The sequence below is a fragment of the Cherax quadricarinatus genome, chromosome 57, assembly GCF_038502225.1.
Source record: "Cherax quadricarinatus isolate ZL_2023a chromosome 57, ASM3850222v1, whole genome shotgun sequence".
NCBI lineage: Eukaryota > Metazoa > Arthropoda > Malacostraca > Decapoda > Parastacidae > Cherax > Cherax quadricarinatus.
This window is the reverse complement of record NC_091348.1, coordinates 20,195,200-20,218,614: the sequence shown is the minus strand read 5'-3', so window position 1 is coordinate 20,218,614 and position 23,415 is coordinate 20,195,200. Positions and strand designations below refer to the sequence as shown.

The following is a 23,415-nucleotide window of genomic DNA, read 5'->3' as shown; positions in this document are numbered from 1 at the left end:
GTATCCTCAAGCCTTTACCTATAAAATATCATATTCTTAAGAAAGCACTAAACCTGTAATGGTTGTTTTTCGCGCCAGGTGATGGAGGGTGTAGTGGAGGGGGTATATCAGGTTGGATACGGAGATTAAGAGTCGTTCCTCAGCATCAAGGACTCACTTTGATGTTATTTATTTCCCTCTACAATATATATACATAAATTACATTTTTAAAATAACTGAAATACAAGATAGTCTTCTTCCTTGGCTACCTTCGTTACGTAAATGCAACAATTAGACATTTTATTATGAGGACACCACGATGTTGGTCAAGCCAATAATACCTAACCAACCTTGTTGATCTTGAGGAAGAAGCAGGGTGACTTAGTTGTATAGCCCCAGTTATTACTCTCAGTACAGCTGCTGCCCAGATCCTCCACGTTGAAACTGCACACTTCATCTTTAGCAGGTGATTCTTCGGCACAGTTCTTGTACACAATTCTACTGTTCATGTTTGCTGCTGTGCTGTTCATATATGCTGCAAAATTGACCATTAGTGTAAAACAATAATAATCCTTTGCTATGAATTTTATGTAAACAGGCCAGTAAGCAGCGCTGTATAGCCCTTGTGGCTTAGCGCTTCTTTTTTGATTATAATAATAATAACAGGCCAGTACATATTTTTTTTTTACTTTTCTGTTCTGGAATGACAAAGCCCCAGCAGGCGAAACTTCTCTTAATAAATGCCCTAAGTTTTACATATGCGTTTTTATTCCACAAAACAAGCCAGTGATACATAATACAAAATGAGATTCACATTACGTTGTAGGAGTTCTCTGATGGATGAGACGTAATGGAGAGACGAGTCGGGTCTAGACGGGTTGTACCACAGTGACCAAAAGTTGGCGGATGGTCGAAATGTCAAACCTCAACCATAATAATGATAGCAATTATTGCAGCAGTAGCAATAGTAGTAGTAGTAATCATAATAATCAATCAAAATTCAAATTAATAAATAAATAATAATTAATCATAATAATCAATCAATAATCATAATCAATCAATAATCATAATCAATCAATAATCATAATCAATCAATAATCATAATCAATCAATAATCATAATCAATCAATAATCATAATCAATCATAATAATAGTTAATCATAATAATAATCATAATAATGTTTCTGCTTGACACAAAGGGTACATACCAGGGTTGGTGAGGAGGGAGTCCTGGGCAGTGTATTTAGGACGGCCGTGAGTGTCAAGGGTCTGGTAGAAGACAGTCATATTGATCGCGAAGAAGGCCGCCAGGAAGGTGTAGAACAACAGGTAGAATCCCAAGATTTTGACTGTAACGACATACACTCAGGTGTTTGCTCGGTGTGTAATTACTTATTTGTAGCTACTGAAACAGCTATGTTTGCGGTGTCCCGTCTTTAGTAAGTTTTTCATCATACCGTATTCCCCTCCCCACCATGTACGTATACACAAAAGATTACATTTCTCGCCAGGAGTTATATTTATCACTGAAGCTTGATAAATATAACAAATGATTGCTGGTATACATTTATCATTCATACTTTCAGCTTGGGCATCTTTAGTATTTTTAACCTTTCAACTGTAGCCATACTGTAGTTCTTTGTATCTTTCTAAATTATCCTTTTTTTTTGTAAGTGTGAGACCACACAGCTGCTGCATATTCCAGTTAGATTTAGCAAAGCCCACAAGAATTGTTATTTGAAAAAAAAAATATAAAATGTTTAGATTTCTAGATTTGCATATTAATCAACGGCTAGAGAGACGAAATTTCTTTGTGAAAAAAATTGTTACATTCGTACTTTAGAAAATAGAATTCTTTGAAAAAGTTGGAATGCTTTTTTATTTTTTAGGGTTAATTGTTCTCTAATCACAATGACTGCTCTATGTATTCTTATGGATGATAATTGGCTATACCTGGAGTATACCTGTAGAGGGATAACTATGCGTGACTTTAGATGTCAATGGATTATCATGTCTTTGTTGTAACAATATAGTCAGTATTTAATAATACAAAAGTACCTGAAAGTTGAGTTATCCGAGCTAGTAATTAAAAAGCTGCACAAAGCAAAAAAAATAACATTTGACTTTTCGTACTCTCGACGACCATGTTGGTGCTGACAGAATTGTTAACCAAATAGTAATCTTACTGCTGCCTGTGAAATCCACAGAAAAAAAAAACACGTTCTTCACGTAGTGTGAAGATTGGCTGGAATTTAAAGGTAAGGGGAAATGTAACAGATATCAGAGGTGGAAGCAAATTGGCTTCAAATATGATTTCAGGAAGTATTTTTCTTTTTAAACTCCACAGGACTTTACACTACTTTAACTACAATAAAAAAAAACTTACTTTATAAGGAACATGAGTATGAAGATGAGAAGGCATATAGAAACTACGATTTCGTGAGTAAAAAAGAGCAGAACTAATATTATGGATTGGCAACAGCAATGACGCATCAGTTGACAACCTCACATCACCCAGACCTTCACAATGGTATAATAACTCACCCAGACCTTCACAATGGTATAATAACTCACCCAGACCTTCACAATGGTATAATAACTCACCCAGACCTTCACAATGGTATAATAACTCACCCAGACCTTCACAATGGTATAATAACTCACCCAGACCTTCACAATGGTATAATAACTCACCCAAACCTTCACAATGGTATAATAACCTATGTGACAAGTCAAGATACCTTATTAATGAAAGTAAGTTACCAGATATACTAAGCAAATTTCCTAAATTTGCTTGTAACAGATAAGTGAACTTTAGATATGTAGATATAAATCCAAATGTACACCTGTTAACCCTTTTGGGGCCTAGTTCCTAGGCCTTTTGTGCATCCATATGTTCTTGTGATACCGTTCACAGGATGGATATGAAGTGCACAATAAACTAGCCACTCCGGTGGCAAAATATAAAATCTAATCTTCACAATGCAAGAACTAATATATGCTTCACAAAGATCGTCCTCACACCTATAAATAAATATATAAAGGCACTGTGAGTATTTCTACCCACCATATACTAAGCCTGAAGTTATTTTGTTCTCTATCTCTAAAGTAAGATTATTAAGTATTTGTTGCAAGAGCATCACTATTTATGAGCGGAACGTGATTTTTAGGCTATATATTAAGAAAATATTGTTTTACTAATATATGATTAAATACTGGCAATACTCCTGTCCAATTTCCTTTACATGGTCTACCAATGTAGAAATTTTATTTTTTTCTTGTAACATCATAATTATTTTGTGGAGAGAACAAAAAGACTTGTATTATATAATTAACACCAAATAAATATCCATTTGGCATTGCTTCATCATTGGAAAGTTGCCAAAATAACTCTGCCTTTGCCATGATTTGTCATGCAACACAAAAATGTTGCAGAGAATTTTTTTGGGCCCATTTTCATGAAACTTGGTATATTCCTTTTAATCCTCTTAAATACATATACCCCGACACTCAAAAAAAAAAAAAGTGGAATCGTATGACAGGAACAAAAATTATGGTTCAGAGGTCATTCTTACCTTAATTACGATTGCATGCAGCATTTAACAACCAGGCAAGAATACTTTAATCTCTGAAACTGGTATTAAATCTCAGCATATATACACCGAGAGAAATACACCTCTAGGTGCATATTACATGTCTAGCAGCGATTATAATGGTGATGGTGAGGTGTCCTCGCCTAAAATAATAGACAAGGCTGAAAAAGTCCAAAGACGAGCTACAAAATACGGAAAATGGTTGAAAACAATATAATTTATAATTATAATCATGGGATAGCGCTAAACCCGTAAGATTATCCAGCAGCTGAAAATAAAATGGCGCCGTTTCCTGTTAGGAGTAACATGATAACCGCATGTAAGATAACTGAAGACACCGCCAACATAGCTCTGCTCCTCTAGCTACAAACCAATTATCTCACACTAAACTTACCCCAAGATAACCAAGTTCGTCTCATGAATTCATTAGTGTTGGGGTTCCAAATGAAGATCTTCATGTCGTTGCAAAAACCCTTAGATTGAGGCGGTTTTCTATTGTAAGGGACAGTAGGGGGCCTGTATGGCTCCCTCTTGGATAAAAACCTGTGCCTCTTGTACTCTTCGTTGGTGCTCGTATCAGTGTTGAAACTATATTTAGTTTTGGAGCTCATGGTTGCTACGTCCTGCCTTTGCGCACACTCAATATATACTAACAGCGTTTACCCTCCAGGCCAGTGACTTACGCATTGGCCTGGTTTCAGGACTCGCTCAACATGGGTTCAAACCCCACCAGTTCCGTGTTTTTTTTTATTATCTTTATTAATATTGTTACATTCTCAGTTACTATTGTATTCACCGGGAAGCGCTAGCTCCACAGGAGTCACATTGCTTGGACAATGGGAGGTAATCAGGTTTAACATAGGAGTCACACTGCCTAGGGAATGGGAGGTAATCAGGTTTAACATAGGAGTCACATTGCCTAGGGAATGGGAGGTAATCAGGTTTAACATAGGAGTCACACTGCCTACGAAATGGGAGATAGTCAGGTTTAACATAGGAGTCACACTGCCTAGGGAATGGAAGGTAATCAGGTTTAACAGGGGTCACACTGCTTAGGGAATGGAAGGTAATCAGGTTTAACATAGGACACTGCCTAGGGAATGGGAGGTAATCAGGTTTAACATAGGAGTCACACTGCCTAGGGAATGGAGGGTAATCAGGTTTAACATAGGAGTCACACTGCCTACGAAATGGGAGGTAGTCAGGTTTAACATAGGAGTCACACTGCCTAGGGAATGTGAGGTAATCAGGTTTAAAAGGAGTCACACTGCCTAGGGAATGGAAGGTAATCAGGTTTAACATAGGACACTGCCTAGGGAATGGGAGGTAATCAGGTTTAACATAGGACACTGCCTAGGGAATGGGAGGTAATCAGGTTTATTCCAAGGAAGGAGAAGGCACCTTCACTTTTTTTGGATCAAGCACCCGTCGCTAGCGTACGAAGCCTTCTCTACGAGGGTATGGTAGGGATGTTAGTGGTTTCTTGTTATATTGATGGCGGTAGCGATAAACCCGGTTGGGATGTTAACATGTTTGATCCAAGGAAGCAAAGGGTGACTCCAGCTCCTTGGATCAAGGGCTCTCTTGCAGTCCTGAAAATAATTACAAAAATACTGTAGCTCCGAATGCTCACTTTAGCTGAGGAGCTGTGCTAACAATGTTTGTTTTATATAATTTATTTGACGAGTTGAAACACTGAAGTAACAAGGGTCATTATTTTTTATTAATGCCATATTGTTAGTTGATTAATGGGGTTTAAAGCCTAAGGCTACACATGGCTAATTAAGCTCCTCGCCAATATTTTCACTACCAGTGAAGAATACTTTAATCCCTATAATAAGGGTTAAAATAAACTCACCATATATATATATATATATATATATATATATATATATATATATATATATATATATATATATATATATATATATATATTATATATATATATATATATATATTGAGATAAATACACTTCTCGGTGTATATATCATGTGTGTATGGTATTTCTGTGCATGAAACCTGTAGACTTAGACTAAGCAGTATTTACAGAGGGTAGACTATATGTACAATATAAATCAGGTTATATTAATTTTATTTACAAAGTATTATTAGTAAATATATTTCAAATTTATACATATATCCTGCATAAACATAAAAAAAAAGAGGAATACTATATAATACTTTCATGTTTTCAGCCACAAATACCTCACAGCTGGGAAAAACAATCAGAACACAAACTTAGAAGACTATTGAGTACTGTTCCATCTTAGTTTGGTAAGCAGTCAACCCGTAGTGGTCATACAGCGTCTGGGAATGAGATGTAATCGAGCTTGATCCAATGTAGTTCCAACTCTTTGGATCCAAAGCCCTTCACTAGCATCAAGAATAAAATATTCTTATTTGTACCATTATTATCTCCCACTAGGCTCACCTGGCAAGCAGTAAAATACCACGAAAACACATCATAAATAAACTAACAGAAGTGGTAAAAAAAATTATAGAAATCTCAGTTCCTCAAAATTATGATACATTTCAGTATTAGAAGAATAAACAGAAAACTAATAAAACTGAAGGAGGGGTTGGGAAGTTGCAATAAGCGGTTAAATAAGAGTACAATATGAACTGTGATGTCAGTACACTTCTGGCAAGACAATTGAATAAATGATGGTAAATGTGTTTTCTTCCTGTCATTCTGTCTTGTCGGAAGACGACCCTTGAGGTAAATAAAAAATGTATCTCGAAGTTATACATATCACAGAACAGTTTTGCTTGAACAAGTACCAAAAAGGGTATACATATCAAATAAGCTATATGTTTATGTACCAGAAATTAAAAAAAAATATTACAATGTTAAAAACAACCGTCATTAAAAATGTTCATTAATGACGGAATAATCTATATCTTCATAATAGTTCCAATCTTGAACCTGCGTAGTGACAGTAGCCATATAGATGATGCCTGTCAGTAAATACAGTCCACTAGTCAGCAGCAGTGAAGTAGCCCAGTCACCTGTCTGGACAGATCAACACTGAATTAAAATTATTATTATCACAATAGGTCATAAATCCGTATTGGTTATGCTGGGCCAAATGGATGTGTAGGTATTCACCCCCCTGACAGCGGTCTGAGCGATGTATGGTCAGGTGCTGTGTAAACCCTCACCTGTGTGGTGTGGCCGCCGTGTAGCACGATATCAATAACTATATTCACACAGTGTAGGTGTGTCGTAAGACGGTGGGGGATTTGATTATCAAGCTTCGTTTTCTGCAGGCAAAGTTTTATAGGACGATGAACAGGAAGTTTGTATGGTAGGACACGTGCAGTTTCCGATTTGGATATATATATATATATATATATATATATATATATATATATATATATATATATATATATATATATATATATATATATGCAATAAGATCACAGTAAACAGGTGATTTCAGAATATGCAAAACAACCACTCTGAAAGAATAGAGAAATTCCAAGCGTTTTCGTGACTACTCACATTATCAAGGAACTATAATGTGAGTAGTCACGAAAGCGCTTGGAATTTCTCTATTCTTTCAGAGTGGTTGTTTTGCATATATATATATATATATATATATATATATATATATATATATATATATATATATATATATATATATATATATATATATATATATATAAATATAGGGAGGTACCACCTCTAGAACTGTTATAGGGACCCTCATCCTCAGAGAAAAGAATAAACTTGCTTCAGGGAAAACTCAAGGTTTTCCCTGAAGCTGTTTGAGAATTTTCTCCTACCACCCCCTATATTTCAAGTATGTTTTATTTAAAGACAAAATACATTGGCCAAACATTCACAAAAATACAACAGAAAGTAAAACAACATAGGTAACTCAGAGCTACATCTCGAATACTTCGTCCAGCTCCCCTGCGGTGGGCCGCGTGCCCAGAATGCTGCAGGCATTTCCTCTCTGGATCGCAACACTGAGTCTCTGAAAGAGGAAGCTGGTCGCCCTGTGGTCCTTGGTTTCTATGATGAGCTTTTCACCCAGCTCTTTGAGGAACTTTAGAGCACACTTGCCCCATGCTCCAAGGGTCTCCGACCCTATTGGAATGAAGTTATAGCAAGGGGGAAGGTCTTCATATTTTCGGATCTTCTGGGTCTCCCTGTGGCTGGCAGCTCCACCCCCTTCCACTACAGAGTATGGCAAGTAGGTGTCTGCCAATGTGGCAGCACAGGTGTAGTCCCAGGCAATCTGCTTTCCATCCTTCCAGGGTAGCATAGTGGCTCCATCAGGACGCTTTTGACTTCCATCAGACCTCTGTACTTGGGGTTCCCGTTGAGCTGGGCAACGGGCTGTGGCGAGGCTTCTCTTTATTATGTCATTGATCTCCTCATGTCTGGCATACTTCCCTTCTGCTGTGTGGCACACGAGACCATGAAGTCCGAATTGATCAGCTGTCGCCCTGCCGCAAATACACCTATGTTCGGTGAGGATGGGGGCGGCTAGGCGAAGAGCAACACCAATCCGAATGGCCTGTGGGTCGAGACGGGTGCCCAGGGAGGAATTGGGAACAGCTAACAGGAAATCTCCTGAGTGTGGTGCCTTCACTGCCAGGAGACGAGCTTTGTTCTTTCCTGAAGCATTGGAGAGCATTGTGTTGGCGATTTTTTCCATGATCGGTTTGTCCCAGTGGGACTGTTTGTGCTGTTTGGGAGGAGCTGGTCTACTGGAGGAGTCTGTAAGGGTGTCCCACCGAATCGCTGCTTCAGTAAACCTGGGGTCTTGAGCTCCTACCAAGTCTCTCAAGCGTTCAGGCACTATCTTCTTGACTAATGCACTGGAAGCCAAACACGAAGACAGAAAAGCAGGTAAAGCAACATGCGTTGCTTTACGCACCCCTATACCTCCCAGTCGCACTGGGAGGGTTGCCTGATCCCATTGCTCATCCTCTAGTGACAGGTTCAGTGCCTTCTTAAAAGTTGATCTCAGGTGTGCGTCATATTCATCGAGTGTTGGGTTGTCAAAAGAGGGTGCACACCTCAAGAAGTAAGTGAGTCTTGGCATAGTAAGACACCTTGTGAGGAGATACAGAGCATCATGGGCATCAAGATCGCTTATTCTCTCCTCCATTCTCATCAGGTCATTCAATTTGTCCCTGAGGACAGTATCGATGGCCTGGTGACCCAGCGGTGCCCCCAAGAGGGTACTGTTGGACGGAGTTGTAGTTGAGACTTCTGGGAGGATTCTTCGCACAGCATTGATTATTTCCTGGTTCGCTGTGATGATTTCACACTTGGAGGGATTGAGGATGAGTCCCAAGTCTTCTCCCTGTGTTTTCACCAGTTGTAGGTCCCCCACGAGGGACTCTTCAGTACCTGCCAGAGTGCCGTCATCCAGGTACCAGATATTGAGCTCACTGCGTAGGCTGGAAGTTAGTTCTCTTACTGCCAAGCAGAAGAGAAGTGGAGCGAGTGGGTCACCCTGCTGAACACCCTCTGATGATTGAATTTCATGTTCTCCAAACAAAAGAATTGAGGGTTTGCTGTAGCCGGCTGAAATGAAGGGAAAGAGACTGGGGAACCGAACCCGAACAGCTGGCAAAACAGCATCTCTCTTCACCATATTAAAGGCATTTCTAAAATCAAGTTTGACAACGGCCTTGTCTTCTGGTAGGTCCCTGCCGCATGAACTGCGGCTTCACTGCCTTGAGAGACCCCAAAGCCCAGTTGGTGTGGCTGGAGTAAAGTGGCAGCTTCAAGGCGAATGTTTCTCACTGCTGCTTTAGCAACGAGACGGCGAAGAGTGTTTCCAACTGCAATGGGTCTGATTCCCCCATCCCTCTTCTTCAAAGCACATAGTGAGGCTCCAAAAAAGAAAGGTTTAATTTCTTCTGGGATTCGCCCAGCCAGGCAGTTGTTGACGAAAGTTGTTAAACTCGGTGAGAACAATTGATGCAGATTCACCGAGTACTGGATTTACCATCTCTTTGAGGTGCTGAGGTCGAATTCCAGTGTAACCTCCTGCAGATCCTGCAGGAAATGACACTATCGTATTATAGACTTCCGATTCTGGCAAAATTAATTGTTCAGTGATGGGGTCTTCCTCAGGGATGTCGTTGATAGCTATGGTGCCCCTGGTTTGATGCTAGTCTCTTAGAGCTTGGGCCGTGGTCTCATCCTTGGGGGCTACAGTGTCGTCACTTGCAATTATTCTTATTGCTCCCACTGTATTACCTTCTTTGATATTTTGCTAACCTGTGCGCAAATTTTCTCGTTTTCAGTGGGACTTTTCTTGGGTCTACATCTTTGATTCCTGCGATGATGGGGCAGAGGGACACAGTTATCCGTTCTTGGGTAGTTGCGCACTGCCTTGATAACTGACGTGGTTAGCAGTTTGCCTCGTCTTTCAGGAACTGCAAGACAGACATTGCCGAACAAGAGTAGGTTGCGCCATGCTTGGATGGTGCCTAGGGCTTTTAAGTTGGTGGAACCTCCATTCACCCGCTTAAGAAGGTCTGTGAATTTCCCTGCTGCATATTGGCGAGCCGCTTTAGGGATGTGGGATAGTGTACTGCTAGCAGTGGATTTGAATGCCAACAGAAGGTTATCGCAAGTGAGGACGTTGCCATTGGAATTGTTATCTGCCTGTGGAGGCTGTGGGCTGCTCTCTGCTGGGGGCATATGTGATCCTGCACACCCATTGTGTGCACGAATGCGGCCATCATTGTTGCGTGCTCGAAACTCTCCACACACCTGACATGTGCCTCTTCTTTCATTGTTGGGTGCACTGTTTCCCTTGCTTTGCGGCTGGCTGGCTTCATCATCTGCCATACCTCAAACTGTGTGGTCAGCCCAGGCTGAAGGGAAAATGGCGCATGGCACATACCGCATGTAGTTCATGGTGGTGGTTGGGGGGAGGAGAGGGGTGTCCAGTCCTTGTGGTGGGCGGTGGAAGAAAGGGAGGAGTGGAAGATGTGTGCTGAGGCGGAGTAGGGCACTCACTCCCTCCCAGGACAAGTCACTATACACCACAATGCTCTGTGCACATGTTACTATACACCACTATGCTCTGTGCACAGCCCCCACTATCAACGACACACCGCTATACACTTCACATGTTATGAGCATACCATACACATACTATGCACTATAGACTATATACACTATACACACGGTGAACAAACACTCCATTGTTGTAACACGAGCACACGGTGTATGCGCGCCTGTTTGGGGAAGTGGGGGGGGGGACAGTTTTACCCCTCAACCTCCGCCACCTCCTCCTCCATGAGGCCTCCCCTCACCGACCTCTCCTACCCATAGGTGACGTCACCGTTATGTTCCCTCCCTCACTGAATTCACATACACAGAACTTTTCTTGATTCTGACGGAATTATATATATATATATATATATATATATATATATATATATATATATATATATATATATATATATATATACATATATATATATATATATATATATATATATATATATATATATATATATATATATATATATATTCCTATTGGTAAAAAAAAATAGTTTAAAAGATGGGGTGGTAGGGGAAGTGGAATATTCAAATGGCTTCAGGAAGAAATCCAAATATTCTTCCTTGAAGCCTTTTTATCCACTTCTCCGAGGCTATGGGTCCCACAATTTACACCAGAGGTGGACCCCATCTATATATATATATATATATATATATATATATATATATATATATATATATATATATATATATATATATATATATATATATATTATATATATATAATATATTATATATATATATATTATATATATATATATAATATATATATATATATATATATATATATATATATATATATATATTATATATATATAATATATATATATATATATATATATATATAGATATATATAGATATATATATATATATATATATATATATATATATTCTTTCACCACACCGGCCGTATCCCACCGAGGCGGGGTGACCCAAAAGGAAAAACGAAAGTTTCTCCTTTTACATTTAGTAATATATACAGGAGAAGGGGTTACTAGCCCCTTGCTCCCGGCATTTTAGTTGCCTCTTACGACACGCATGCCTTACGGAGGAAGAATTCTGTTCCATTTACCATGGAGATAAGAGGAAATAAACAAGAACAAGAACTAGTAAGTAAATAGAAGAAAACCCAACTGGGTGTGTATATATATGTTTGTACATGCATGTGTAGTGTGACCTAAGTATAAGCAGAAGTAGCAAGACGTACCTGAAATCTTGCATGTTTATGAGACAGAGAAAAGGACACCAGCAATCCTACCATGTATATATATATATATATATATATATATATATATATATATATATATATATATATATATATATATTTTCAACAAGTCGGCCGTCTCCCACCGAGGCAGGGTGACCCAAAAAAGAAAGAAAATCCCCAATAAGAAAATACTTTCATCATCATTCAACACTTTCACCACACTCGCACATTATCACTGTTTTTGCAGAGGTGCTCAGAATACAACAGTCTAGAAGCATACACATATAAAGATACACAACATATCCCTCCACCCAGGGAGGTACTACCGTCCTGCCAAGTGAGTGTAAAACGAAGCCTGTGATTGTTTTACATGATGGTAGGATTGCTGATGTCTTTTGTCTGTCTCATAAATATGCAAGATTACAGGCATGTCTTGCTACTTCTACTTACACTTAGGTCACACTACACATACATGTACACATTTATTTATACACACTCATCTGAATTTTCTTTGATTTTATCTTAATAGTTCTTGGTCTTATTAATTTTCCTTTTATATCCATGGGGAAGTGGAATAAGAATCTTTCCTCCGTAAGCCATGCGTGTTGTAAAAGTCAACTAAAATGCCGGGAACAATGGGCTAGTAACCCCTTTTCCTGTAAAGATTACTAAAAAGAATAATAATAATAATATATATATATATATATATATATATATATATATATATATATATATATATATATATATATATATATATATATATTCAACAAGTCGGCCGTCTCCCACCGAGGCAGGGCGACCCAAAAAGAAAGAAAATCCCCTAAAAGAAAATACTTTTATCATCATTCAACACTTTCACCTCACTCACACATAATCACTGTTTTTGCAGAGGTGCTCAGAACACAACAGTTTAGAAGCATATATAAAGATATATAACATATCCCTCCAAACTGCCAATATCCCAAACCCCTCTTTTAAAGTGCAGGCAATTGTACTTCCCATTTCCAGGACTCAAGTCCGGCTATATAAAAATAACCGGTTTCCCTGAATCCCTTGTAAATATTACCCTGCTCACATTCCAACAGCTAGCCAAGTCCCAAAAACCATTCGTGTCCATTCACTCCTATCAAACACGCTCACGCACGCTTGCTGGAAGTCCAAGCCCCTCGCCCACATATACATATGCATATCTGTATGGTTACCTTCCATATTTATTGTAAAATACCATATGGAGGTTTATATTGGTTATGTTTCAGCACCTATTATCATCTGACATCATCATGCACTTCTGAGGTTAGGTGTTATACGTCATTGTATGTGAATCGTAGTGGAAGTTTAGCACAGTGTGTATTGTGGTAGTGTATATTTTGTGTTAGGAAAGCACAAGTGCCACTAAGTGTTTAGGTTGCCTAGTAATACTAGTGTTGATTACTTGTTCGTAAACTAGGAAATACAAAGATATTCCTATACGTTCCTCTCTTTTGGTCAATTAAAATGTTCTTTGTACGTCTTGTGCGTATGAAGTTTAGCTAAAGTACCAGATTATATGGCCATAACATGTTACTACAACCGTATTAATAATTCTATGCAATTAACTGCATTTTTAATAGTCTAATGTTTATAAAGTTTTGGAAAATGTTTACAGCTGAGTATATTTTGTGGTAAGGCATATCTTGTGTAGATTATTATTATTATAATAAAAAAAGAAGCGCTAAAGTATCTTGTGTTGAGTGAATGATGTGTGAGGATTGCATTTATAATATATTATGTAAGTGTTTCACTTACCTGTTGGATGGGTTCCTGAGTTTTTGGTTATCAATAATACTGTCAAGTTTTAGTTATGTTCGACATACCTATTATGTATATAAAGTTTTAAATAAAATAAAAATTATTATTATTATTATTATTATTATTATTATAAAAGTCATAAACCTGTATTGGTCATGCTGTCCAAATGTGAAAAAATAAAAATGAGAGCATACCTTTGTAACCATTTCTGCTGTAACAATGGGAGCCACAAAGCCACTGATGTTACCTATTCCCAGCAACCCTGACATCGTCCCTGCATGAAGGATTCAAAGCATGAATACACTGTGTTATTTGTTTCTACTTATCACTTAGTTTGAGTGTCATAATTTACTTGTGTCTTCAAAACACCTTATGGAAGCTCCAAACAAACTACTGACCAGCAAACAATGCTCATCGGCAAACAATACTCATCAGAAAAACCTATGACGTTGCCTCCTGGTGGAATCAAATTGAGTCTCACTGACCAGGGATGGAGCTCCTTTACAGTACTTACCAGCATAGTTTGGTGCAAGATCCATGGGGCTGAGTGTGAAGGAACTGAGTGTGCTGGAGACACCGATCATGACTAGCACCAGTAGAGTAGACACTACCCACTTGTGACACCCTGCCAACACTATGCAACAAAGACTAGCTACCACCATTATCATTCCTGTTGATGGAGAAGCGCCAAGGTAATAGGAGGTATTAAGGAATGATCCAAGAAAGGGAGAGGTAGCTCCAACCCCTTAAATCAAGAGTCCTTAACCAGCATCAATGAACCTCCCTTGAAGGGACGAGTAATGTGGAAGCGTTAAACATGCAGGGGTTAGAGAGCTCCTGGGAATGGGAGGTAATCAGGTTAAAGCTGTAAAGAGGGAAGGCAGCCCCTCACCAGCTGTTATTTTTATTAAAAATTACGTTAAATAATTCATTATTCTTGTAAACAACTCAATACTTGCTTAGTTAAGATTACTTTGAGGCTCAGTCCTCGGGCTCATCATGTCTGTAATATATGCACTGCCGCCCACATGATGGGTTTGAGGGGCAGAAGATACGGTTATATACCTATTACATAAAATCAGTTACCGGTATAAAGATTAGTTAGATAAATCTTATTAGGCTGGCATGATACAGTGCATAACGCACTGGCCTGTTAATTTTAGGACTGGCTTACCATACCATCCAATGCTGAATTGTTACAAAAAATGCGTAATGCAAGGCAAGCCTTTATTTTGTAGGATGTTTCTTTCATGTGTGAGGTACATCAAATCTGCAGCTCAATCCTGCACGAGAAAGTCTAAAATACAATCTTGTTCTGTATTACGCAGCTCTTATACCCTCTTGTTGCTCCAGATATCAAATTAATTATTACCTAGTAAAGTGGCTCCAGTAATATGTGACAAGTCGAAAATTATACTCCACATTAATAACTAATCAACTAGGCTGTTGTTGCCAACGGCCTGAAAGCCTACATAGCCATCACAATCAACCTGAGCTGATGCATTCAGCTAAAGGAATACTGAAATTTTATTTCAGACTGAAGTCAGAAACACTTACCAACGAGGTGCATGAGTCTTCTGGTATTGAGTTTCGAGCTAAAGTTGTGATGGATTAGTAGGTCTGATACTCTGCCAAAAGTAAATGAAGAGACCCAACTACAAGTCTGTCCTCCAGACAATACCCAGCTCACCTCGCTCAAGCTCATCCCAATCTGAGAATAAGGCCACTTATGTATTATAGTTCACTACATCTATTAATGTAAACGTTTTGCCACGAGTGGTTTCATTAGTCCTAAGTTGAAGCTGAGTAGTATATAGTAATATAAACAAGGTATTATGTAATGGGCCGAGCAGGTTACCAGTAGCGAGCTTGAAGTATGGCTGGAAGTGCGTCAGATTTCATAAATTAGGTTGGAAAAGTGAGGAAAAGGGTTGGATTGGAGAACTGATGTAGTCACTCGTGGCGAAGAGTTTCTTTTTAGTATATATACTAAACTATACATAACTGCAATGTTACTACACTCACCTCAGAGCCAGCAGTGTTACTACACTCACCTCAGAGCCGGCAATGTTACTACACTCACCTCAAAGCCAGCAGTGAAGAGTTTCTTTTTAGTATATATACTAAACTATACATAACTGCTTGTCAGTATCATAGTACCATTCACAATCACCCCAATCTGTATACACGATACACCACGGAGATTATTTTGACAAACACATTTTAATAGCATATAAATCAATTAAAGTTTGCATGTCAGTAACGAATAGAGAAGCTTAGTTATAAAAGGCAGCATACAAAAAACTATCAGAAGACATTCTGAACATTAAAATGGTATAAAATACCGACAGACTATGGAACAATACTCTTCTCCAGACTGAGGAACTGACCACCTCAAAACTTCAAGGGTGATGGACTGATTACATCGTCTTCAAGTATCTTCTGCTTCTATCAACTTTTCTGTACTTGACTGAAGAAGCCTACTGTGTAGGCGAAACGTTTCGAAATAAGGATACCTAAATGTTGCATGTGTCTTACTTAACAGAAGACATTCTGTTCCATCAAGGACAAATTAACATTCTTCATTATATTTACATCCTTAAAAATGATAAATGTATACGTATTCACGAATACCATCATTGCTACTATTATAACAATTAGAGTACCTGCATGTTAAGAAAGCTGGGAGCCTGAGTAATGGTGAGGTTACCCACCCAGGACGACGCAAACTCTGCCAGTATACTAGGATAGAATCTCCAACAGCGGAGAAGGCGGCCCCAGGGTACAGTACGCTGCAGATCAAGTTACATTATGTAATATTAGGGTGAAGATAAAAATGAAACACTATACCAATTTGAAATACTGTATTTAAAAATGGGTGCGGAAGATGCCTTTACGTTAAGTATCGTCTCAAGAAGTTAAAAATATTAGTACACATGAAGGGATGAAAGTGCCTGAAAAACTGGTCCATGATTTTGTTCAATCCACCGAAATTGATAGTTTCAGTTCTTTGGGTCAAAAGTACTTCACAGGCACCCCACTTGCAGGGACTGTTGTGATGACTCCTCACCCTGGGTTTAATGGAAAAGTTGACAGCCAACAGTTCCTCCTCCTCGGCGGATATGAGTGGATGATTGATGGGAGAGTTGCGGACAAAGTAGAGCCACAGAGGTGTCCACACTAGTGCCAGGATACCACCACCCCAAAACACCCACTGCCAACCTAGTTGATGTGCCACCCATCCAGAGGTGCCTGTAGCAACCAAACTGCCCAGCGACATTCCTGGCCCAACCAAAGGGGTCAAAAAACAATCTTAGCGTTGCTATTATTATTATTATTATTGTTTTTACTCTTACTGTTATCATAATCACAAGTGGACAACCTATAAAGATCGTACCGCGTGGGGAATGGGAGGTAATCAGGTTTGATCCATGAAAAAAGTGGATACCATTAATTTCCTTAATCAAGAGCCCTTCAACAGGATCAAGGCACCTCTCTCCCCTCTGAAGGTAGACTAGAGATGGCTGAACGTACCTGAGAAAGCAATGGTTACCATGGTGGTCAGTTCGGCGGGCGGCGCCCAGCTGGCCAGCACACCATAGAGGGCAGGGAAGGCAGGGCCCTGCACGATGCCCATGATAAAGCGCAGGCCGGCCAGCACCCGTGGGTGCAGGTGGGCAGCGTATGGGCACAGCAATGACAGCACTCCTGATGCCCCGATACTTACTGCCATGGTCTCCCGACCACCAAATTTCTCACTGATGCGACCACCTGTAGTTACAGTGCCACAGTATTGTTGTTATTCATGGTGGTGTTAGTTTAATATGTTTATGTACCCCATACCCACCCTGTGAGTGGTAATCGAAAATAGACACACATAGTGGGTGCAGGAACTAGGCTCCCAAATTTTGACAGCTAAGTTACAATGGTGGTAACTATTTACATGTTTATGAACTGCTTACAATCATAATGAGTTATTTATGTAGACAAATTCAGCCACAAAAGTATTACAGTGTTGATGATGTTTGTTGTTTTTATATTCACAAGAATTCGCTAAAATTGAATAATCATACAGTGAGTGAACCTGATAAAAAGTGAAATATATGCACTAAACAATTAATATACATATTATAATTATTATTATTATTATTTGTTATTATTATTGCTATTATTGTCCATGGGGAAGCAGTCAACAAGAGTTAACAGCGCCTGGGGAGGGAGAGTAATTCCAGTGTCTGGGATGAAGAACCCTTCTTGATGAATAGCCTAGTGCCATACATGTGTCTAGTTTGTATACTTGTTATTTAATACCATCTCTGACTGTTACCTCTGTAACACCGCAATCCCCTCAGGGAAGGTTCCTTGATGTTGGTGAGGGGCTCTTGATTTAGGGAATTGGATCTGTGCTCCAGTTCTCCGAATTAAGCCTGAATGCCTTCCACATCCCCCCCAGGCGCTGTATAATCCTACGGGTTTAGCGCTTCCCCTTGATTATAATAATAATGTAACACCGCAACACTCGACACTCAGCACTACACTGCTGCACTCGACACTGCAACACTCGACACTCAGCACTACACTGCAGCACTCGACACTGTAACACTGCAACACTCGACACTCAGCCCTACACTGCTGCACTCGACACTGTAACATTGCAACATTATACACTGCAACACTATACACTGTAACACTACCCTCCAACACTCGACACTCCAACACTCGACACTCCAACATTCGACACTCCAACACTCGACACTCGACACTCCGACACTCGACACTCCAACACTCGATACTCCAACACTCGACACTCAGCACTACACTGCAGCACTCGACACTGTAACATTGGAACACTAAACACTGCAACACGACACTGCAACACTCGACACTCAGCACTACACTGCAGCACTCGGCACTGTAACACTGCAACATTATACACTGCAACACTATACACTGCAACACTATACACTGTAACACTATACACTCCAACACTCGACACTACAATGCAGCACTCGACACTGTAACATTGGAACACTAGACACTGCAACACAACACTCCAACACTCGACACTCCAACACTCGACACTCCAACACTCGACACTCAGCACTACACTGCAGCACTCGGCACTGTAACACTGCAACATTATATACTCCAACACTCGACACTGCTAAGCTTTGTAAAACCATTCATACCAAACGTGGACAGAAGTAATAATACTAATTGAAAGGAAGATAAAACAGATATACCTGACGATAAAACAGGTATACCTGAAGATAAAACAGGGATACCTGAAGATAAAACAGGGATATATGAAAATAAAACATAAGTTATACACGAGATAAATATTTATGCAACTTGCTCTCCCTAACCCACGTGTTTCTTAACGCTTGTGGCCCCTTAGTCATGTGTCATCGAAGACCGACCTCCCCTCACACCTGTGTCCCCTCACACCTGTGTCGCCTCACACCTGTGTCGCCTCACACCTGCGGTCTTAGTAAAGAAGTATCCCCAGAAGAAGGTGCCAAGAATGAGACCTTGATCCTCTAAAGTCCAGTTGAACTCCCCGTCAGCCTGCAAAGATTATTATCATTACCGTAATTTTATTAGTATTATTATATTTCATTATTATTATTGCTATTATTATATTTATCACATTTTATTATTACCACTATTTTAGTATTATTATTATTATTATTATTTTATGTTCATAGGAAGCGGTCAGCCCACAAGGGTAATGCCACGCCCGTGGAATGGGAGGTCATCAAGTTTAACCCAAGGAAGAGTAACTCCAGTTCCCTGGATCAAGAGCTATCTTATACTCTTTATGCTACATGATTCCCACATATTTAGCGCTTCTGTAAATATAATAATAATAATTATTATTATTTTTCGACTCACCGGGTAGCCGTCATCAGTACCACTATGAGAAGCGTTGCGCGCAGCTGGGCAGGCACCATCAGGGAGGTTACTAGTGTTGAAATCATGTGTAGTGTTCACCATGGCTACGATGGCTATATTCAGACCCCCACGGACTATATAGTCCATGGAGCAGCCCAGCAAGCCCAGTAGCACCACCACGTAACGCAAGGGTAGCACACCCCCGCATCTCCCTCTCCCTGGGTAATAAATTACCATTATTATTAGTATTATTATATTCATAGGAAAAACGATAATAAAGTGTTAAGAGGCAGGTCCATTGAATCGACTCCTCACAAACAGCCAGGCGAGTACACACTATGACACCTCAGCGGTGACAGGGAGTTTCATTGGTTCTTACTATATCAACTTCCTTGAAGATTTCCAGCATTATGAAAACATCTCCGAATTGTGTTAGCCGTAATTTGTTGCAGCCAGGGTATTGTGGGTTAGTTGTGGAATTGTTTCAGCCACGGTGTTGTGTGTTGTAACTGTTCCAGCCATGATATTGTGGATTAGTTGTGAATTGTTACAGCCACGATATTCTTACTTCATTCTTCATTATGGCATTGTTTGCAGTGTTGAGTATCACAGTATACAAAATACAGTACATAAATGGCAGTAGAGTTGTAGGCGAGTGGAACAGACTGCCGAGTAGCGTCAGTGAAGCCAAAACTTCGGATAGCTGAGCATATTGTCCATTCATTCACACCAACATGAGTGGGTGTGGATGCGTGTGAGTGGGACCCGCCTAGCATAGTCCAGGCCTACATGTCTTCATGTTCTTATGAATATTGAACATACACATAAGATAATATAACAGCACAGAAGGTGCATTTCATCGTTCTATTATTGTAAACATCCAGCAACACTTGGAACCTCACCCTTAGCTTACCTTCTAATGAAAGTACAACTATTTTATAAATATTACTCTTTTGTTCTGCTTTTAGATTATTGGTGACTATACATATTTAAGAACTATGTAGAACATATATTTTCCTCTTGAATGATCCTACGTTCCTGTGTGACTATAATATTATTGTGTTATAATTTAGGTGGGTGGTAACTTGCATGTGTTGAGCTGGCGAGTAGGAGTCATAGCACGCACATTGTCACCACAAGATACAATGAGAGGAAGTATGTCTCATTGTATACAGACAGGAGTCCATCTCTCAGTGTATATATACTTGAGTTTAATTCCTATTTTAGGGATTAAAATCTTCTTGACCTGTGTTGAACTGGTTACTTGCAGCCTTAATGAACCTTTTGTAATCACAACTCTGATGCCACTGACCAGTTTCAAGAGGTTTTCTACCCTCGACTGTTACTGTTAGCGTCACGCTGGGAAGGCAGCAGTCTTATTTCCTCTTGAAAACTTCTACACTTGTTAAACCAATATTTCTGATATAAGTATATTGTTGGAGAAAAGAACTGAGCTGGTAGGGGTCATACTTGCGCCTGGATAATGGGAGATAATCAGGTTCAGCCCTAGTAAGGGAAGATCAGGTCTAATTCCACGGATCAAGAGATCCTCACCGGTATCAAGGAACCTCCCTTGAGGTGTGCAAGCAGAAAAAAACACTAAGCCCAAAGGGGTCATGCAGCTCCTATAAGAAATAATATATATTTCTACAAGTATATGTACAAGGTATACAGGCCTAGCTGACATCAGTGACATACTATTATGTACATACAAAGCCGCTTGTTGTGCCTGAGCATTTCGGGCAAAGTAGGTCAGTTTTTGTCCCAGGATGCGACCCACACCAGTCGACTAACACCCAGGTACCCATTTTATACTGATGGGTAACCTCAAGGAAGGTTCCTTGAAGTTGGTGAGGGGCTCTTGATTTAGGGACTTGGATCTGTGCTCCAGTTCCCCGAATTAAGCCTGAATGCCTTCCACATCCCCCCCAGGCGCTGTATAATCCTACGGGTTTAGCGCTTCCCCTTTATAATAATAATAATGTGGAAAATTGCATTTATCTGTATCTATAATCATGTACATAACAATAAATGAGCATAGATAATTATTATTTATCAGTTAGACAAGTAGGAATTTGGGACACCTAGGTCGCAAAAATGTCCCCCTTCGATACCTACCACTGTCATATCCACAAGTTGCTCTGGACCTATTAATTAAATAAAATATACATACACCAGGAATACTGGTAAATATATAAATTTTGTGGACTGTATACTAAAAATAAATGGTTATATATATACACAATTACATAACAGAAGGAAAATATATCTTAATATCACTCACCAATTTGACTGGAGATTAACGTGTATCATACTCAGAAAACCTCTCTAACTAAATCTATGAAAATAATGCTGGCCAGAATTACACACAAATCTAGAGAGCTTATCTGAGGTTCCTGGAGAGGTCTTGTCCAGTCGCTTGATTTCTCAAGTTATGCAGGAATGCATATCCACCAATTTCGCCTCCTATTTGAGAGGTGTCAGCACAATGTTAACCTCTAGAGCACGAAAAATTCTTCCCCATTCACCAACGTTTGTACAAAATTCAAAACCAAGATGGCGAATCCTCTTCTGCGCAGGCGCAGGCTCAGTTTCCCATTTTCCATAATATAATTTTTATTAAATACAATATAGGCCATCTATTTACATATAAATACTGAATTTCTGGAAAATATATACAGTATTTTCCACAAATAATATACTGATGGGTGAACAGGGACAGCAGGCGTCTTATAGAAACACGTCCCTAATGTTTTCCAGCCGTACCAGAGATTCGAACTCCGGACCTCAGTGTGCGAGCTGAGTGCGCTAGCAGTTGAGCCACAGGACACCGCAACACATACAGAATGGATCAAGAATCACTCAAGGGGAATCAAGGCACCCCTATTCAAGGGCATTAATGAATTCATTTACAACTCACGTGCATGCATGGTGTCAGTGTTGACCATGGTGGTGTCAGTATTGACCACAGTGGTGTCAGTGTCACCCTTCACACTCTCTCCTGGCTCCTCCTCGCACATTATTAATTAAAATGTTCCACCACTCTGTCCTACGTTTACTCGCTTAGGTACTTGCATAATATCAGCTAAAACCGACGTAATACAGTGAGAAATGTCGATATATATATATATGGAGTACTGCTGCACCCTCAGTGCTCAAAAATCTTTAAATGTCAGCCTGCATCCTGGTGTGGCTGGAAAACGTGTCGTACAACCAACATGCACTCCAGCTTGTACTGAGAATCAAGGACACGGACGGATGTATTCTAGACGAAATCCCGAACAAAGGACAATTAAGATTAAGCTATAAAAACGTAGTGAGGTGGAGGAGAACAAAAAAAAACAAGGGAAATGTACTCCCTTGCACTGAGACTACTGGGTGGGTACTGAGGTGGTGAATGTTACACATTGAAGGTATCAACACAAACCCTTCACAACGGTACTCACTACACTGTTATAGCCTTTCATGAAAAAGGCTTTAGGATAACCCATGAAAGCCACTAAAACTGGGTTATTCCAGGTAATTTACACATATGTTGCTATGTATGATAATTGTACTTACGTGTGCCTGTATCTAAATAAACTTGTTCCCCACAACACAAAGGTACCTACTTACTGCTGAACAGAGGCAACAGGTATAAAGAAACATGTCCATTTTTTTCACTTTTAAAGCCCCCTTTAACGGGTAATAGTCTTGATGCATGTGAAGAGTTCTTAATCCAACCAACTGGAACTACCCTCCTTTAGATCGATTTTGATTACCTCCCATTTCCAAGGAATTTAATTGGAAGTACCCTCATTTTTTTAGATCAGTTCCGTTCGCCTCCCATTTCCAAGGTATTTATGATGCCTATATGCCAATCTCGTTCCACGAGAGTTTTTTTCCTCCAATACCAGGTGCTGCCATT

The 23,415-nt window shown here is 39.5% G+C and overlaps 2 protein-coding genes across 4 annotated transcripts in view; both read right to left on the bottom strand.

Annotated features, from left to right (window-relative positions):
* Positions 1-4,264, bottom strand: part of LOC128693559 (sodium/potassium-transporting ATPase subunit beta) — a 34,453-nt gene extending 30,189 nt beyond the window's left edge. The window contains exons 1-4 of the mRNA XM_053783330.2: positions 3,967-4,264; positions 1,188-1,328; positions 799-903; positions 330-514 (exon numbers count right to left, since the gene is read on the bottom strand). Coding sequence (XP_053639305.1) covers positions 330-514; positions 799-903; positions 1,188-1,328; positions 3,967-4,183 — 648 coding nt within the window. The 5' untranslated portion in view covers positions 4,184-4,264. The remainder of the gene's footprint in view (positions 1-329; positions 515-798; positions 904-1,187; positions 1,329-3,966) is intronic.
* Positions 4,265-4,905: 641 nt separating this feature from the next.
* Positions 4,906-22,888, bottom strand: LOC138854395 (sialin-like). 3 transcript variants are annotated; one of them, XM_070097399.1, is made up of 10 exons: positions 22,429-22,747; positions 19,509-19,726; positions 19,094-19,181; positions 17,148-17,384; positions 16,684-16,895; positions 16,280-16,405; positions 15,171-15,324; positions 14,128-14,283; positions 13,808-13,887; positions 4,906-5,164 (listed from the first exon to the last, which is right to left on the bottom strand). In XM_070097399.1, the coding sequence occupies exons 1-10, from the start codon at positions 22,526-22,528 to the stop codon at positions 5,045-5,047; spliced, it is 1,491 nt and encodes a 496-aa protein (XP_069953500.1). In that variant the 5' UTR covers positions 22,529-22,747; the 3' UTR covers positions 4,906-5,044. The 3 variants fall into 3 exon arrangements, with proteins under 3 accessions (XP_069953500.1, XP_069953499.1, XP_069953501.1); XM_070097398.1 differs by lacking the exon at positions 4,906-5,164 and adding an exon at positions 5,648-6,585 and having other exon boundaries at positions 22,429-22,888; XM_070097400.1 differs by lacking the exons at positions 4,906-5,164; positions 17,148-17,384 and adding an exon at positions 5,648-6,585 and having other exon boundaries at positions 22,429-22,888.
* Positions 22,889-23,415: the final 527 nt, after the last annotated feature.